Source organism: Spodoptera frugiperda, chromosome 7 (assembly GCF_023101765.2).
Source record: "Spodoptera frugiperda isolate SF20-4 chromosome 7, AGI-APGP_CSIRO_Sfru_2.0, whole genome shotgun sequence".
Taxonomy (NCBI): domain Eukaryota; kingdom Metazoa; phylum Arthropoda; class Insecta; order Lepidoptera; family Noctuidae; genus Spodoptera; species Spodoptera frugiperda.
Genome location: NC_064218.1, coordinates 9,187,380 through 9,202,060, shown reverse-complemented (window position 1 = coordinate 9,202,060; position 14,681 = coordinate 9,187,380). Strand labels below are relative to the sequence as shown.

At 34.9% G+C, this 14,681-nt stretch overlaps 1 protein-coding gene across 2 annotated transcripts in view; it reads left to right on the top strand.

Moving 5' to 3' along the window:
• The first annotated feature begins 111 nt into the window (after positions 1 to 111).
• The window catches only part of LOC118265898 (ras-related protein Rab-23), a 36,784-nt gene continuing 22,214 nt past the window's right edge, over positions 112 to 14,681 (top strand). Inside the window, exons 1-2 of one of the 2 annotated variants that reach the window (XM_035579174.2) lie at positions 112 to 409; positions 2,725 to 2,779. In XM_035579174.2, coding sequence (XP_035435067.2) covers positions 358 to 409; positions 2,725 to 2,779 — 107 coding nt within the window. In that variant the 5' untranslated portion in view covers positions 112 to 357. The remainder of the gene's footprint in view (positions 410 to 2,724; positions 2,780 to 14,681) is intronic. The other variant, XM_035579175.2, reaches the window with a different exon arrangement.

Here is a 14,681-nt window from a genome sequence, read left to right as displayed (position 1 = left end):
TTGACGCATGCAACACACAAACCCATAAAAGCCTATTTGATTGTACAAACAGGTGAGTAAAATTTTCTCGAAGGCTTTTTCTCATGTGATCGCGATCGCACGTCTCACTTCACGCGGGAGCTATTCGTTCGATGAACTTTCCACCGGCGAAGGCTGCGCAAACGCCTCCAGGCGCGTCAAGCGCACGCCAGTCTCCAAACATATTCTTGGCGTGTTGGACGTTGGTACAATTTTTGTCGGCTTTCCGCGATTTTCTCACGACATCAGTTATTGTCCCTACTGGTACAGGTGCTACAGTGCAGTGATCGTAAAGTGTTTATCAACAGTGGATTATAGTATTTCAAGCAATAAATCTGAATGCGGAATGGTAATCGGAATTGTGAAGGAACATCGACTGCCGAAGCCTACTGTAAGTTTGCAAGCTTTTGTGGTTAGATTAAAGGCCAATAGGTTTATTGTCGGTGGCTCCACAGGTGCGGCAAAGGTGGTGTTAACCGCTAATCGATGTTTAATGCAACTTTAGATGCTTTGTGATGGGAATAACAGTCCAATACATCGACTAACACTTAAATTACTGATTAGGCCGACATGAGAATAATTTGTTTTTAACAATCATTAATTTACAAATAAAGACTCTACATTCACATTCTTGAGGCGTTATACAAACTCTTCTACTTTTCTCATTACAAAGACAAGAAACTTATTTTGAATAAACATCAACAATCTAATAAGACTGTAGGTAGGACCCAAGACCGGAAAACAAAACATAATAAAGACGGAATGAATATCAAAATAACTGGTTTACAAAATTATCGGATATTAGAAGCACCAGCAGAGAGGATGTCATAAATAAGACCTTATTTTTTTATTTGATCATAATTTTTTCTTTGTATTATCTTATTGAATTGGATCTACACAGCGAGCACAATAAGGAAACGAGATTGTTCACTGAGTAAAATATTTGGGTTTAAAGATTAGCATAATACAAAGTCACTTGTCCAAATACTTGAATCAGCTCAAGTTTGCCTCCACATTAGCATGAGCGCTGTTTAGAATACAAAAAAGGTTTGGGCAATCGTGGACGCGGATTCCTCAAGATGTTTTTGCTTTGGCGCGAGGAATTTATAATGCGGTACCCAGGACTTTACGTTTCATTTACCTGACGCTAATAGCCCGGCCGCCGTCCGCGCCTGCGCAGATGCCATAATGATAACATTTCGCTTTACTACTTACTTGTTCTCGTCGTGCTCAGCTCCCCTGTACTTATGTTTTCCTTGTACTTGGAACTTGAACAACGATTTTGTAGAAACAAATTCAGGCTTAGCAACTGTTGTAAAAATAGTTGGGACTAAACCATTAAATGCATCGTAAAATCTCGGTTCTTGTAAGAACATCGCGTACTTATATCTTCCTAATTCACTGTAAGTAGTTTCTGATTACTGACTGCCTCGTTGGCCGAGTGGACGAGGGTCTCGGGTTCGATTACCGTGCTTTTTTCGGCTTTTCACACGGAGTCTGGAATTGTGCCCGGTATATGGCAATAGGACCCCTTTTACATGAGACTTAAAACACAAAATAATGGTGAAAATTGGGCGTGCATTGTATAGCGGCATTACGTCCTATAATGTGCACCTCTGCCTACCCTTTCGGGGATAAAGGCGTGACGTTGCATAGTTTCTAATTAGACCTATACCTACGATTCGTCCAAAGTTGCTATGTAAGTACCAAAAGTCCCAAAAAGTAAACCAAGTAATGACGCAATAATTTAATTGCGGACTGATTCTCACAGAACTAACTCGAGTGAAATAATAAAACTACTGTTGAATGAACCGCCGCAGAAGGCACTAAGTAGGTTCCACGAAAAAGTTTGGAATCAAACACAAAAAGCTGAAGAATGATTAATTACGTGGTGAGCTCGCAATCCGAGGCTTTTCTTATCAATAGACACTTTCACTTACGTTTTAGTAGAAACGTTTAGACGTAGGTATTGTTTTGACTGTTTTGTAATCAGCAATTAAAGATGAACCACTCATGTGGAAAAATGAAACTAGGTACCTAGCTGCTTACTCAGTTCTTTTATTTTTCTTTTGTATATTATTTTGCAAGAAAGAATGACCCTAATTATGGACATATTACGGCATCCGAATATACGCTTGTACGGATCTGTATTTTTTTTATTAAGTCTTTGACTGCCAATAGACAACTGTTGACCTCTGACCACCACGGCGTTCAATGTGTTAAAAGATATATAGATACAATGTTATACTTTATTGCATTATGGAAATAGGACACAATATTTAACGATTTTATCAAAAGTAAATCTCGAAGGATACTCTACATCGAGTTTACCCGCCGACCGTCATTTGTTTCCTCTGACCACCCAATTAAATAAACCAGTTTTTTGTACTTATTGACTGTAAATAAATAAATTAGTCGTAGTGTAGTTTCAAATTAATTTAAAATGGTTTTAAGAATCTGAATCGAATTAGTTTTCGGGTTCAATTCCCGAAACTGTGACACATGTTATTTCAAAACTATCGCTGTTAAAAAGGTCTGATTGCAAAATAGTAAAATAGAATTGGTATAACCATTAAGTTCTGTCAACCTACTCAAATATAAGCGTGATTTTTTGATAAGTTTTATAATAATTGTCGTCTTTAACACTTAGTAAAGTTGCTATAAATAAAGTATGGTCAATTAATACATGGATTTTATCTATCGTAGGTACAAATATGGAGAGCTTATCACCATTCGCGGGAAATTACATAATACATATAAGGTAAAGCTAATCATACCTAAACGATCAAAGCACATGGTGCCCACTGACAGTGACATGTACATAGTACCTCTATAGTAGTATACAGGCTGTAACTTTATATGGCATACAGTGCCCTGAAGAGGAGGACAGAGGTACCAATAAACCTTTCACATTAAGTAATTTTTCGCTACACGCTACTATGTCCATTTCTGCCTGCCCCTTTTGGACTGCTATGGGACTTATAGAATATTAAAAAGTGTGAAGTAAATGAGTAAATAATTTATTTTTTAACTAAATAAAAGTATCTAACCTTGAAAGAATTGTATGAGATTATGAAAGAATAAAGAGGATTGGTGATTGATGACACGTGGTAAGAGAGAATGGAAAAGTAGACAATACTATTCTGACCTAAAAAACTTTTAATACTTTATTATCCTTAATCATAAAATAACTAGCTGACCCAGCAAACTTCGTACCGCCTCAATCATTTTTTTCTCACCTTCCTTGAACTTCGACGAATAATTCAAGACCCAAATTAGCCAAATCTAATTTTAGCGAGACTAACGAACAGCAATTGCTCTTTTTATATATAATAAAGACTAGAACTAGACCAACAATTCAATCACGTTGTTGCATTTTTTATTTTACCCAAATTACGACCAGTTATAATCAATCATCAATCACCCTGTCTTGCTCTTCTACTGTAGGTAATTTACTATCTCTTCATTGTGATCAATGAGTTAGGTATCTAATTAACTTCTACACATTAGGTTACTGATCACCACCAACTATAGTCTCTAACCACAGACCAATTAAGCTCGTGGTTTCAATATGTGGTACAACTTCTGGTCACTACACATATTGTAGTATTTATGTAGTGATCTAAACTCTACTTAGTCGGGTAGCTTTAGCCTGAGTTGCGGACTGCCGGTTCGAAAAGCAGGAGTAGGTACGGCGTAGTTTTTATTCAGTAAGAGTCTAACATTCCCTATTGCCTCGCCCAAGGCGAGAGAAGTCAATGGATGATTTTCCCCCTCAAAAAAAAAGTATGCTTAGTGTCAAGCCTTTGGTTTAGACACCAGTTACAGTTAGATTTAGTTTGCTTTGAATTTTTAAAATGTCCCTAATGACTCTTTTAAACCTACTCGTGATTCGTGGTCCGAAATATTTTTAAAATAATGGACCGTTATAACAAATTAGTCAATCCACTCTATTTAAGTATAGGTAATAATAATGTGTATGATAGTGATGAAATTAATCAATCAATAAGTAGGTAGTTATTTATTCTTTCAACAATTATTATTGGCTTTTTTATATTTTATTTATGGATGTATCCTTAATTGATAATTATTACGGGACCTAGTTGATAGCAATTTAAAATATTATAATACCAGGAACAAAAATATGGGTTTATAAGGTGCGCAAAAAACTTGCATGGAGACATTTGAAATAAATAACTTGAATGTATTAGGTAGATTGATTTAATTTATTATTATTAGTTAAGTGTAAGTTATCGTTTAAATAGTTACATAATTATGAATATTCGGCCTAGATTAGATAGCATTCATCATGCCGCCGCGCCAGTTTACATGCATAAATAAATTACCTAATGTGTAATTTATGTATCTTTTATTTAAAATTTTCCATTGCTCCAAACTATAATTTATTCATATGCATTAACTAAAACACTAACTATTTAAATCCGGAATTACTCCCCACAGATTATGCAATTGTTTTTGTTTTTTTCGACGTGGTTACCGCACTACTTTTATTTGCACCTTTTTTTAATGACCTGTTTGGGGCGAAAGACTAGGAACTATGGGATTTTTTCCCACCCTAATGCCAACGTGGCAGTCTCCATCGGCACCTGTAAAGAGCACCGGGTCCTCAAAATATGTAAACGAGCTCCTGACACCACACTGCTTTTATTTTTCTTTTTCTTCTCTCTAATAATATCATCTGATTTATTTCATTGCGCGATCCAAGACAGTTATCAATATCTAATTTAATAACATCTTACGATTCTGAACATATATTAATAGCCAATGAAACTATAATAAATAGACTTTGTTTAACGCTTTTTATACAATTCATTGACACCGCATGCTTTCTAGAGATAGGTTTTTCCTCTTATAGCTTGATTGCCATTATGTAATTATGTTCTCAAGTTTTAACTGAGAAATTTAAAGATCAATAAGCCCAAAACTACTGACTGCCTTTTTTTGAGGGGAAAACATCATCCAGTTACTTCTCCTTGAGTGAGATCAAGAGTTCTAATTAGTTGGTTTGTTCGAGCCGGCCAATCAGCGCCGAACGCGCTTTCGTTTCGATAACTTTAAACGTAAAGCAAGCTGCTACTAAGGGTACAGGCCATATAGAAAGAAAGAAAAACAGTTTATTTGCACCGATTACAAAAGTGATTAACATAAATAATTATTATTATATGCTGAGGCCCTTTGCTTGGCACTAGTTAGTACACATCAGTGAAACACACACATATACACAAGAACGTTGTCTACCGAGGATCGTATTGCTAACATATCTGTTTGTGGATTACAATCTCGCGAACTTTCGCTAATAAATCATGAGTATAAGTAACAAATAGCTAACTTAGCTCGACTCTAGTTAATAAATAGCTTGATTTATAGCAGCGAGGAAACATCACGTAACGAACTCATTAATAATATTAGTGAGAACATCGGAAATATCTGATTTATCATTGAACACATCACACCTCTAACTTTTTTTTTAAAATCTATCATGAAACATACTAAATTATCTAAAAAAAAAGTATCTACTAGAACTTTCTAAAAATCCCTCTGTGACTAGAACTAGTAGAGCTTTTCTCAATTAATCTCACCTCTGCTTATTCATAGAGGTAAAGTGCATCTAAACAAAAATTGACGTCATTGCATTGTATGTTTTACCAAAAAGTTTAATGTAAGAATGCTTTATGTATTACGGTATATATTTTTAACGTTTCATGATCAAAACTTTAATTGTCAATGTACTTATACGTATACATCTTAGTTTAGCTTAGCTTACGTACGACTTCTTAAATTTTCAGCTACGTCAGTTCAAGTTACAAAAAAATACCATAATTTGAATTATGTACAGTACAAGATTATAATAATGATCGCAGGTGCTATTATGGCTTTCTATTCCACCTTTTTCAATTTAAAACTTGTAACATTGATATAAAAAGCTCCAAAATGTAAAAAGAAGTGTATAGGATCAAAATAGTGTGTACAAATTCGGCAGTGGCTACTGGGTCGTCGTCCAGAGGCGTCACGGTTCACGCTTTGTGCCTCCGACTCCTTAACTAATTATATCATATTCGTATAACATCGTACTGTTACTCGAAACCCAAAGAAATAAAAAATATATATCAGATTCAATGTGCAGTACAAAAGACATCAACGCGCGCATTAATCATAGTAACCGCGCGATTCAATTTATTTTTATTATTTTATTGAGCAAATAAATAAATTTATAAAACGAAGCTATCTTCGAGTCCGTACACTATCGTTAAAAAGACGTTAAATAACATTTATAGCTTTTTCAAATTAAGATTTGAAAATAATAATTTATGCAAATCTTACTATTAAAATATGTATAATCGGATATGATATTTCAAAGAACTCGACATGATCTAAATACACAAAAAAAATATTTTTCCTCATCGTAAATATATCAGAGATGACATCTTTACATAATAGTGACATAACGACGGCATCATGATGATGAACGAGGTAGGGTCACAGTTTTATCATTTTGTACGAACATAAACAAGACAAATTACTTGCGCCACGTAATCTACGGACATGTTCACATGCCATTTACAACATTATAACGTTAAAATGTAAAGTCATGAATGTGACATTTCGTAACATTACTAATGCTACCATTCATTAACAGTGTTACATCATGTAACATGTTACAATGGGTAACGTGATTAAATCTCTGCAGTGTAACATTTAATGTTATGTAAAATACGGAAACGTTGAACGGAAGCGTCTATAGTCATCAATTTGATGATTTATGGTGACTTCTCGGTGTTGTTAAAGTAAAAGTGGGTTACCATGGTTACCGTGTTTAAATTAAACAAGGGCCGGTTACACAGTTAACTGGAGTAAACTTTCAATTAATTCGGAAAGTTGTTTATCGATTTAATTAACGGTTAAATATATAACATCGAGAATTTATTTAATGATAGTAATCATTTCATACTGTGATTGGTTTCTGCGTTGAAGTAGGGGCCATGTTTAAATTACTGTGTGTATACCTGATTAGTTAGAGAGAGGAGTGGAAGGAGGGTAGGGAGGACTTTACCCTACAATGGGGCGATCATAGCTACTATGGGGCCATGTTTAAATTACTGTGTGTATACCTAATTAGTTAGAGAGAGGAGTGGAAGGAGGGTAGAGAGGCCTTTGCTCTGAAGTGGGACGATCATGGCTGAAATCTAAATCTAATACCTAATTAGTTTGGTAGTTTAATAGTTTTGAATTTAAGTGTCTTGATTCAAGTGAAAAATTATCGATTTTTTAAAGTTAATTTTACATTTTACAACACCTTTAGGAAAACCCTAACATGTGTTAAGTACTAATTAATAATAATAATAAGTTAAAACTTTCTAATTTAATTATTTTATGGCTACCATTAATGGTCAAGCAATAATTAATGGCTATCGAATCATAAACTTTATGTTGGCTTCAAGCTACAAACAGCAATCTCCATTATAACACATAGGTGTGGAATCTCTAAACGTCGCGTGTAAATATTTCAGCTAATTAAATTACACTTTACACGTAATTAACTTTATTAATTAACTTCATAAGTATCTAAACATTCTTTATCGTTTTAATTTAAAGAACAATAAATGATTTAATTTGTATATTAGCACTTTTGTTTACGCGCTCTTAGTGCCCAGCATAGGTTTTGTCCAGCATAGGTGTTCGAAAATCCGGAGTTGCGGATTACCTAGTGGGTTTACCGGGGGTCCAGCTCGAAAAGCAGGAGTAGGAACGGGGTGGTTTTTAGTCAGTAAGAGACTGACATGATACTCACTCGCCTCGCCCAATACAGAAGAAGCCAATTGACGATCCCCCCGCCCCCGCCCCCGCCCCTTAGGCACTCGAATACTTATGCCGCAACTAGGCGCAGGCGTCGCGTTATTACGGCGTTTCCCCTGGAGTTAACTGAATGCTTCCAGACCCTAAGTGAAGGTACTCTGAATCTTTGACCATGAAAATTTTATATTTTTTACTAATGTAATAGAAAAGAAAACTTGTAAGGGTGGACTACAGAAAACTTTATAAACAGAGTAGTACACCGTCAAGGCAATTTAATTTCAATTAATCAATTAATTAATCCATATACGTGATTATGAAAAAGAGACCTTTATCCTGAAGCGGAACTATTAAGTCTGAAATTATAATGAAATATAATGTACCATTTTCTCATAAGTTGCTGTAATCAAAAAAATTTTGTAAAATACTAAGTTCGTACAATTGCACAGCAGCTCATGCAATAACTTTTATTATGCACTTAATTAACCTCATTACTGAAGTACTTCGCAGTCTTCCTTTATTGTGTAATTAACTAGGTTTATTGTCAACTTACTGTAGTCAGTCAGACAGTAACAGTCGTTGCTTTTAGTTTACGATGTTTGGGAATGAGCGAACAGAGAGTGTACCTGTGTTTGTTCATGTACTTGAAGTATTAGTGTTCTATAATATCTTCTGCGTAAGTCGAACAGTATTTGAGCTGCGGACTACCTAGCGGGTTTACCAGGGCTCAGGCTCGAAAAGCAGGAGTAGGAATAGGGTGGGTTTTAGTTAGTAAGAGTCTGACACTCCCTCTCGCCCAAGGCGGGAGAAGTCATTGGATGATTTTCCTCCTTTAAAAAAAGTCGAACAGTATTTAACGAACATTCGGTTAGGATATCAGTGGCAATAGAGTCGATTCATATCTGATGGAACATGCGTCGCGTAACGCCAGAACAGACAAATGTATAGAAAAACAGTTGACCGTTCACACTCAACCGATGATACGTCAGTACGACCGATGATACGTTCGACGTATTTTACGTCAGATATAAACTGACCCTTATAGTGATGTTTATACTGCCTGTTGGGGTCATTCGCTTAACATCTACTTTAATATCGAATTTCACCACGTTATGTCATAATTATGTGTCACATAAATCTAAATTGATATTAGAATGAACAAAATAAGCACTGGCTGGCTAACAGTTACTTGTTTTGTCTATATTTCTGTATGGTTCATTGGTTAATAAGTAGAAAACTGGAAACTTCTCAAAACCAAAGTCAGTTTAATAATCATAAATATCTTTAAGTCTTTGACTGCCAATAGAAAACTGTTAAAGGCAAATCCTCCGCTAACGTCGGTCACCGGTGACAACCATGGCGTTCAATGTGTTAATAATCATAAATGTCAAAATCGACTTATAAACAATACAATTTATCACCAGTACAATATTTCATAACTAAAAGCACTCTAAACTTCAAACAAAGGCTGAGTGACAATCGTTACTCCAAGACTTAACACGCCATGCGTCCGCGCTGGTTTCATTAAACCTGCGAAGCCAATATAAAAACGTTGCGTTACAGCAGATGCTCCCGCGCACCTGTCGTTTACCGAGGAAGTTTGATTCCTGTTTAGGAACTAGGTGGCTGAGTAAATATTCGTTTTTGTACGAATTTCAAGTAATTTAGCCTACTGATTGCCAACTCTAGTATGTCATAGAAGATACTGAATTTGAAACAGTGACGGAGCTATTACTGTGATAATAAAATTACTTAAAGATAAAACCTACTCAAGAAAAGTACGGTATGTGTATAAAGGAGGAAACATTTTTGGAACAACACGTAGTTTTCGTGAGTAATGCGATATTGTCCATGTATAGTCCCGATTAGTCCTTCTTAATTACACAACTGAAAAGGTTCTGTATGTATAAAAACAGTAAGAATTTCTTCCAAAAGCAAGTGTTACTTTTGTTTACCCACTTTTCACCATTTGTGTTACAAGTCCCATGTAATAGGGGTGGCATATTGCCATAATTATACTAGGCACAATTCCAGACTCCGTGCTACCGAAAACGTCCCAGTAATACTTTGCCCAATCCGTGAACCAAACCCGAGACCCCTTGTCCGGCGACCACTAGACCACAACGAGGCAGTCAGTCAGCAAGAATGTTATTTTACTTTTTTTTAAATAATAAACAAGCCAATCATAGCTTGATTAAATACTTACCTACGTATGCAAGGCTAGATCGCAGTTACCTTTGATATTTAATTCCCTCTTTTGTTGCGAAGTAATTCTTTTGTCGAGCCCTGGGAAGCGATCACATGGCTTATGTAAAGCCGTTATGATAACATTATGAGTACGCTTCATTAACACTGATTACTTTGATTTCTACTACAGATTATTGTTATAAAGTGTTTTATGTAAATGTGTGTGTAATTATTGTTAGTGATTGTCATTGTCATGTGCAGTGCAGTTATGTTCTTATGAGTTCTTAATACGTTTGTATTTCGTAACTCTGCTAGTTCTATAAAAAGTAAACCTTAGCTTTACCTGTCGTAGTGCATCACATACTTAATTGATTTACTATTACCGTCCAGAAAATAGTAGCAGAACAGTACTATTTTTTTTTTCTAATTTGTTAAGTGTAATTTGTAGCATAACTCTTTAATTCTGGGACTGAACCTCACACACAAACCCAAATAAAATGTATTATTCTTTAAGATATAATAACAGTTTATATACCCAGATCGATTAATATCATTTTTAATTAACTCTAACTACCCATACAATCTCTTTGTAAAACTGCGAGCTCCCAGCGTTGAGATGAGGCAGGTGCGCAGGCGCATCCAGCCATTAAAACAAAAGCAAGAAGACATTATGACAGATGCACATGTTATTGGGTCGGTAGTCGCATGTTTACGGGTAGGGCAGTCACCTGCGTGTGCGCAAGGACGCGCGCCATTCATAAACAAGTTCGTTTCGACAGCATCCCGCGTAGGATAACTCGATACTCGATATTACCTGATCTGGGTTATTTATTCCTATATTTTTGCATTTGTATTGAAATCTCTACCTATATAGTATGCTTGATTATCATATTATGAATTGATAGCGGTGGCGACAATGAATCAAAATAAGTACCGGTAAACTATGGCAACTTTACCGGACCCTTGGCAACTTTACCATACTATAGGTATTCAGTATAACTCATTTATCTAAAAATCTACCCACTAGAATTCTGTTTTGTAATAGTAGTATTTTTTAGACATTAAAAGGAAATATTTACTATATTTTGCGTAGACGAAGACTGCTATTAAAGTAATGGCCGTCACAATGTATGCGTGAAAATGTGCTAAAAGTTAGTAGTTCCTAAATTGTGCTCACAAGCCTTAATTATATGTCACAGGTGAGTGAAATTTTGATCTTGAATGTATAATATAGTTGGGATTACTGTTGTAATGTCAGCAATTGCTTTTTCTTTAATTTATTGATAAATAATCGCTTCGGTAATGTTGACACATTAGGTAAAGTTGCCACGGCCTGCTTTGTGGCAACTTTACCTACAGTTAGGGTTGGCAATAAATGTTTTTTTCTTGTTTGTGTGTATGTAACCATTTTCGACCTAAATTTCCCAGCATAATAGTGAATATCCTGGATGATAAGTTATAATGTATTTAATAATACCTTTTGTTTTAGAGCCTGGCTCACATGAAACAAAACCGCAGATTCGGAGTTAGACAATATAAATAGTATACAAAGTAATGTTAAAATTAGCTATGGAGATAGTGAAGTCAAAAAATTAAAAAGTCAAAAGATTAAACATTATTTTGTAGCCTTTTTTTACAATTTTAAACATAAATACTTAAAATTTTAGAACTTAATTTAGTTTAAAAGGGAACAATATTTATGTCAGATATTTATGCTTTTTTTTACTTTAGGTTTAAGGTTTATAATTTTTTTTTTTAAATATACATGTCATAAAAATAATTCTCATTTTTTGACGAGCGTAACAAATTAATGTAAATTACGATGAAACCCGTGGCAACTTCGACTGTCTGTGTAGCCGTTATCTTTATAGATTTCTCATATTGTTTGCATTATAATACGAAGAGGTCCTAATGAAGCCCTCTGTATCAACAACTCTTTAATATGCAATACACGATGAATACGGCGCGTAATTGCCAAAAATTTGGTATCTTTAGTTGTTTTTTCTTTACTACGGCTATAAGCGTTTGTATATAATGACATTACGGTAAAGTGAGCCAGATAGACACAATTCTAAATATATAGTTTTGGTTTCTATGCGTTTATGGTTAAAAATATATTTCGATTTTTGTTCCAAAATATGGTAAAGTTGCCATGTTTTACGGTATTTATACAAAAAAATGACATTGCAATATGAATTCCAAAAAAATCCTTAAAAAATTACATTTTAAGTGCGGCGTACCAAACATTCTATTGCTTCACTCGAAGTAACTTTTGATACAGGCTACCTACGTTTGTAAGACAAAACCACTTTAAGAAACTAATTTCCATAACATTGCCCGTTATCCATTAAATCGCTTTAAACGGTCTTCGAGTAATAACTTAAATCGAGTAATAAATAGCCGAAGGTAATAAAGTACAGTGCGCATCATAAACAGACAGACAAGTTGTATTTATTAATACTTATTGAAACATGCTGTTTGAAATCATAACCCTCCTTTTTGCCCGCGTAGTCGAGTAACAAGTCGGTTGTGGTTGTTCAGAGACTTTTTATCAAGTGAATGGGCATTCCATTTATGCTTTATAGATCTACAGTAATTTCAGTTTCAAGTTACTTTATGTTTATAATCATTCGCAATTTCCACATCGTCTTTTGTCTCATCTAAGCGCTAGTGTACGGAGAGAATACTTTGCGACAATACTTTTATTTATACTCTGTCCCGTTTTTGTAATCCGGTAAAATTGACACGTACATATGTCCATTCCGAATATTTACCAACATTAGGTATTATGTTTTATGATAATTAAGCAAATATATTGCGACATACAAGTCTTCTATGTACAATTGTATCTTGTTTTAAATTGTTCATGTTTCATTTCAATGATGTACATTTATTAAGGTTTAAAGCCTTCGTAAATAAAATTGTTTAGGTAGGTTTACGATAGGAAAGTTTAAACATTTAATTATGATTGTTTTCCATTTCAAATTAACCTTTCCGTTTAAACACAAAATTGACCATAATTCCTTTCTCTCATAAACTAGGTACTATAAACTCCTTCTTGCGTCCTAACTTTTCACATAGCTGACCAATGTGTCTAGTTCAACTAGTCTAGTTACATTGGCGAGAAAATCTACATCTACATATAGAACCTATTAGGTCGTTTGCGATTTACATTCACATATATTTGCTGTCGCGGCTGTACAACTTCAGTTTTCACCAGCATCTTGTATATCAAGTGCATATAATATTGCTGCGTACGAAGAGCGGTGTAACGGGGTTTAAGTGGGTCAGGATTGAGACTGGTGCAGACGACTGACGATACACTACACGTCTGCGCAGGACAATCATCGATGAAGCTGCAATTTCTTTGTTTGCTCATACTTAAGCGAAATTCGACTTTCTCAATGCACTTTAAAGTTTAAATTACGTGTTTTGCTGGTCGTTTTAAAGTGCTTTGTTGTGCTTGGTGATAATAATTGGTATAATATTAGGTGGTCAAAGACTTTTCTTTTTTTAAAAAAACGTTGCTCCACATTAGGATGTTTACTTGTGTCATATAAATTTACGTGCACATGACACCTACACCCGAAACAACAAATTGTGGATCACACAAAGAGTTGCTCCGTGAGGGGATCGAGCCCGCTATACGTTGCACGGCGACCAGTTGCTCAACCACCGAAAAGTAGGACTTGGACCTTGATTTATTAAAATCGGGATTAATTAAGTTGGGAGAGTCAAACACTCAATCTACCTCTAAAAGTAACGAGGCTTTTTAATCAATTGCGTGCTTTAACAAGAGTCAAATAATATATTTACCTCATCTAATAATTTGATAGCAGTTTAATTTCTAGCCGTTAATTTGAATTGACCGAGATTCCTGCTTTGTATAAAACATTTTAAAATATTAAAGTTTAAGACGTATGTAAAAGCACTCTCGTGTACACAGGCCTTTACTGCAAACACTTGTATTTTAGTCCTCACGCTTAATGTCAATGGAACTCCTCACCGCATTGCGCAGGCACACGGTAAAACGGGTAATCAAGTTTTAAAGATTCCACGGACATTTTAAACAGACTATTGATATTAAAAACAAGTATTTGTATAGACGGTTTTGAGGCCGGGGTTATCAAACACTAATTTATTCTTTTGTATAAATAAAGTTTCGAAGTATATTAGTTTAGGAGTACAATTAAACGTGCCATTCATTAAAAAAAACTATTCATTTATTTCTGCCCATACTAATGTAGTCAGCGATATATTATCATGAGCAGTTAGAACCACAACAAACTGCAATATTAATTAAAAATTTTAACACAATACCTTATAAAAAATATAGATATCTCCTAAAAATCACGAAACATCAATGGAGAAAAGCTCTACTAGTTTCGAGTCACAGAGGGACTCTTCGTTATGAGCAGCGTGCGTAGACCGTGCGTGTAATAATTTTAGTTAATTAAGTGTCTCACAATAGTTATTATAAAAAAATATATATCCGTTATCAGACAGCTTGCATAAAATAAGTTATAACCTAACACTTCTATCACCCAAAATATCTTCAATTTTCTTTGGTTTTTACGTTGTTACGTGCTCTAATATGAATTTGATGATGCGCGTGCGCCGACCACATTATTTGGACAGACGGTACCGTCAGTAAGTCAGTACTA